Source organism: Coffea eugenioides, chromosome 4, assembly GCF_003713205.1.
Source record: "Coffea eugenioides isolate CCC68of chromosome 4, Ceug_1.0, whole genome shotgun sequence".
Lineage (NCBI taxonomy): Eukaryota > Viridiplantae > Streptophyta > Magnoliopsida > Gentianales > Rubiaceae > Coffea > Coffea eugenioides.
Genome location: NC_040038.1, coordinates 37,001,784 through 37,006,701, shown reverse-complemented (window position 1 = coordinate 37,006,701; position 4,918 = coordinate 37,001,784). Strand labels below are relative to the sequence as shown.

Genomic DNA, 4,918 nt, shown 5'->3' with positions numbered 1-4,918 from the left:
AGAGAATCCAATGAATTAGTCGCGATTTTGCTTTTTTTTTATGGAGCAAATATTTAAGAGTTGAATAGTTCGTATAAATGATAACTTTAGATCCTACTAAATAAGATCTAAAGCAAATATCACCGCCAAAAGCTCCTTCTTCGTGGTCGCATAGTTAATTTGTGCTTCGTTGAGTACTTTACTTGCATAATAGATCACGTGCAACCTTCCTTCCTTTCGTTGATCTAACATAGCTCCGATTGTATAGTCACTTGCATCACACATCAACTCATATGGTAGCGACTAGTCTGGTGATGTTATAATTGGTGTTGACGTCAACTCCTTTTTCAACCTATCAAAAGCCATTAAACAATTATCATCAAAATGAAATGGAGCATCATTGCATAGTAAATCAAATAATGGTTTAGCTATTTTGAAAAAATCCTTAATAAAACGTCTATAGAAGGTCGCATGTCCAAGAAAGTTTCTTATCCACTTGACATTAGTTGGAGGTGGCATTCGCTCAATCACTTCTATTTTTGCCTTATCCACGTCTATTCCTTGAGATGAAATCTTGTGCCCAAAAACAATTCCTTCTCGAACCATAAACCGGCACTTCTCCTAATTAAGCATAAGATTTGTCTCTTCATATCACTGCAAAATCAAATCCAAATTATGAAGACAATGGTCAAACGATCAGCCATATACCGAAAAATCGTCCATGAAAATCTCCATAACTTTCTCTATATAATCAGAAAAAATAGCTATCATGCAACGTTGGAATGTGGCTGGAGCATTGTAAAGGCCAAATGGCATTCGTCTAAAAGCAAATATGCCATATGGACAAGTGAAGGTGATTTTCTCTTAATCTTCCGGAGCTATGGCTATTTGGTTATAACCTGAAAATCCATCAAGGAAACAATAAAATCATAACCAGCAATACACTCCAATAATTGATCAAGAAAGGGTAGGGGAAAATAATCTTTTCTTGTGACTGAATTTAACTTTCTATAATCAATACACACTTGCCATCCTACCACAAGTTTATAGGGAATAAGTTCATCATTTTCCCTTTAACTATGGTAGTTCCACCCTTCTTTGGAACAACATGAATTGGACTTATCCAAATACTATCTGAGATAGAGAAGATTATACTTACATCCAACCACTTTATAATTTTCAATCTTACCACCTCTTTCATGTTCAGGTTAAGCCTTCTTTGGGTTTCGACTACCGGTTTGCAATTTTTCTCCAAGAGAATGTGATGCATGCATAAAGAAAAGCTAATTTCTTGAATGTCAGAGATGGTCCATCCTATAGTCTTCTTATGCTTCCTTAAGACTCATAGCAACTTATTGAGTTGCTCTTCTTCCAAATACGCACTAACAATCATTGGAAGAGTTTCATTTTCACCAAGAAACTCATACTTCAAGTGGTTAGGAAGTGGCTTGAGTTCAAGTTTTGGAGTTTCTATCTCCGACGGTGGTGGAAGTCTCTTTTCTTGTCCAAGCTTTTCAAACATACCCCTTCCTATAAAGAGGTTGTGCATCCAAATATTGGGTCTATAATTCTCTTTCTTCATCATTCTCCTTTTGTACCCCTGCACTTATTAAACAAAACTCAAGAGGATCGACATCGAGATTGATTCGATTCACCTTTTTGGTTAGCAAATCCATTGTGGCAATTAAACAAGCATGATTAGTAAAAGAAGGGTATTTTTTTATTTCATTCAAATTAAATACTACCTCTTCTTCACCTATTTGAAACTTGAGTTTGCCATTTTTAACATCAATAATAGTACCCGCAGTTGCTAAAAATGGCCTACCTAAGATAATTGGTATAGATATATCTTCCTCCATATCTAATGCCACAAAATTCACCGGAATGATACATTTTTGTATTTTGAGCAGTATATTCTCCAAGACTCCTAGTGAATATCTAATAGACCGATCTGCTAACTGCAAAGTAATATTTGTGCGTTTTAGCTCATGCAACTCTAGTTGTCTAGCCACCGTTAAAGGAATTAAGGACACACTTGCACCAAAGTCACATAATGCTTTTGAAAATTCAATGTTACCAATAGTGCAAGGTAGAGAAAATCTCCTCGGATCTTTCAACTTTGGTGGCAGCTTGTTTAGTATGATGGCGCTATACTCCTCAGTTAATGCTATTATTTCGCGATCCTCCAATTTCCTTTTGCGCGTCATTATCTCCTTGAGGAACTTGGCATACGAAGGAATCTGCAAAATGGCATCAATTAAAGGAATATTAATATGCAATTGTTTAAAAATTTTTACAAATTTATCAAAATCTTTGTCGAGTTTATTTGGCTTGAGTCGTTGAGGAAATGGCACTATCGGAGGTATCAGAATGGTATTGTAGGAAGTTGGTTGTTTTTCTTCCAATTTTTCTTTATCACCTTCCCCCACACCTACCTCTTTCTCCAATTGCTCATCTTCTCCGCTAACACTCTCCTCATTCCCTTTGTTTTCTATCATTGGAGGGTCTTCTAGTTGTTTACCACTACGAAGGGAAATGGCCTTGACATGTTCCCTATGATTCACCTCCGTTTTACTTGGTAATTACCCCTGATTTTGATTGTTGATAGAATTGGCGATTTGATCAATTTGGATCTCCGCATTTTTATACATTCCGATCAATTAATCCAACCGCCCCTCTATTCGTTCGAATCTCTTCGAAATTCCTTTTGCCAATTTCTCCACCGCAATCTTCCAATCCGGTTTAGTATTCATCTATTGTGCCCTCGATTGGAATCCCGACAGATTATTGGGCCTTTAAGGATTGCCTTGCTCCTTCCATCCAAAATTTGGATGATTCCTCTACCCCGGATTGTATGTTTTTGAGTATGGATTGTTTTGATCATTCCTATCGTAATTATTAACAAATTGAGTCTGCTCAACATCAACACACTTGTTAGGGTCGTGTTCTCCTCCACATATGGAACAACAAGCAACAGGTGCATTAATAGAAGAACTCGGACCACATCCGGTTTGACGACGTAACATTTGCATCATATTACTCATTTGTGCACTAAGCATATTGATCGCATTAGTTTCAATCATACCTGCGTGTTGCCTTGGATTACCTTTTTCATTAGCCCATTAGTAGTTGTTAGCTGTCATTTCTTCAATCAAACTTTGAGCTTCTTCGGGTGATTTACCCGTCAAAGCACCACCTGCGGCTGCATCAATAGTCATTTTAGTAGAGAAAGATAAACCGTTATAGAAGTTTTGTACAATAAGCCAATTGAAAAGTCCATGATGTGGACATCTTCGAAGCAACTCTCTAAATTGTTCCCAAATTTCATACAACGATTCACCATCAAATTGACTAAACTAATGATATCCATTCTAAGTTTAACCGTTTTACCTGGTGGGAAATATTTATTCAAAAATACCCTAGATAAATCATTCAAAGTGGTGAAGGTATTAGGGACATGAGAATGTAGCCAAATTTTAGCTTTATCTTTTAATGAAAATGGGAACAACCTAAGCCTTATTGTATCATCGTTAACTCCATTCATTTTAATAGTATCACATATCTCCAAAAATGTGGCTAAGTGTGCATTTGGATCCTCTATGGCATTACCTCTAAATTGAGATTGTTGCACCATTTGGATTAGTGATGGTTTAATCTTAATATTATTAGCGTTTACTGTAGACCGCACTATACTTGTTTGGGATCCTTGAGTTCCCGGTAGAGCAAAATCCCTTAGACCTCGCCTATTTGCTTCGTTTTTCGTCATTTTTTCTTTAAAAGGTAGTTTCATTGCAATTCCCTCTATTGGATAAATCTTTTCTTCTTCTTGTTGTGGTGTACGCCTTCTTTGTCTATGTAGTGTCCTTTTAATTTCTGAATCAAAAGGTGCTACTACCCGTAGCGCCCGGTACATACACTGCAAACAAAAATAAAAGAGACTATGTAGCAACTAATTCGCAAAAACCAATAAAAATTGTAATTTAACTATAAACAAATTAGCTAGTAATTACAAATAATGTCTAAATTAATAAAGTTAATTAGGCCCTAATATTGCCGCTCCCAGGCAACGGTGCAAAAAATTTGACAGAATTTCAATATAAGTGCAAGTTTAAATCCAATTTATACCCGTTTTGACTGCAAGTATACAGGTCAACTAGTAGTTTAGGGCATATATCGGGTCGATTCCACGGAGAGCTATTTTTCAAGTATTAGGTCCTTACTTACTCTATTATTTAGACTAACAATAAATTGGAACAGAAAAAGTTATAGCTACTATTAACTAACTAACTCTAACTAGATTTTTGCAAGATACAAAGGAGAAAATTCACTAAAAACTGGAGTTTAGGGATATAGATTCCACTTATTGCATAAACAATGAATAGATTTACCTCTTGTTACAACCCTTGTTTAACTAGGGATTCAATTCCAATATCACCAAATCTCATTCTCATGATGAAATGGCTTAGAATAGTCTAGTTTTTCCTATTCTCAAGGTGAATACCTAGTTCTACTGTTGTTTTCTTCAAGAAATTCAAGTTTACCACTTGAGTGTACCTCTATTCTCATGAGTCTACTACTCAAGCTCTATTCATGTGGTTCTATCATTATTACCAACTTTTATTGAATAATAATAACTAAGAGTTTGTTATTGGTGATCAAGCAACAACAAGTGATAAGCATGCACAAATAGACAAGTTAATAGAAGATGTAACAAGTGTAAATTATATTCACTTTATATCAAATAGCTATAAGTTTCATCTACTCCCTAGATCTAGAAAATTAGCTATTCCTGTAACATACAACAAGAAAACACATAGTTTCGTTGTATGAACACATCATGAATCACAAGTAAAAGATAAATAAAGAAAATTTAGCCAAGTTAATGAAGAAGCTCCCAATGATCTTCAATTTTTTCAATAAAATGGTGTACAATGAAGTC

At 35.4% G+C, this 4,918-nt stretch overlaps 1 protein-coding gene and 1 non-coding gene across 2 annotated transcripts; one reads left to right on the top strand and one right to left on the bottom strand.

The window, feature by feature from the left end:
- Nucleotides 1–1,321: 1,321 nt before the first annotated feature.
- LOC113769295 lies at nucleotides 1,322–2,477 on the bottom strand. The gene is made up of 3 exons (XM_027313757.1): nucleotides 2,415–2,477; nucleotides 1,725–2,219; nucleotides 1,322–1,579 (listed from the first exon to the last, which is right to left on the bottom strand). Exons 1-3 carry the CDS (start codon nucleotides 2,475–2,477, stop codon nucleotides 1,322–1,324), a joined length of 816 nt encoding a protein of 271 aa, XP_027169558.1.
- A 775-nt stretch (nucleotides 2,478–3,252) lies between these two features.
- LOC113769725 lies at nucleotides 3,253–3,358 on the top strand. The gene has a single exon (XR_003468271.1). It is a non-coding gene; the product is annotated as a small nucleolar RNA R71 (small nucleolar RNA).
- Nucleotides 3,359–4,918: the final 1,560 nt, after the last annotated feature.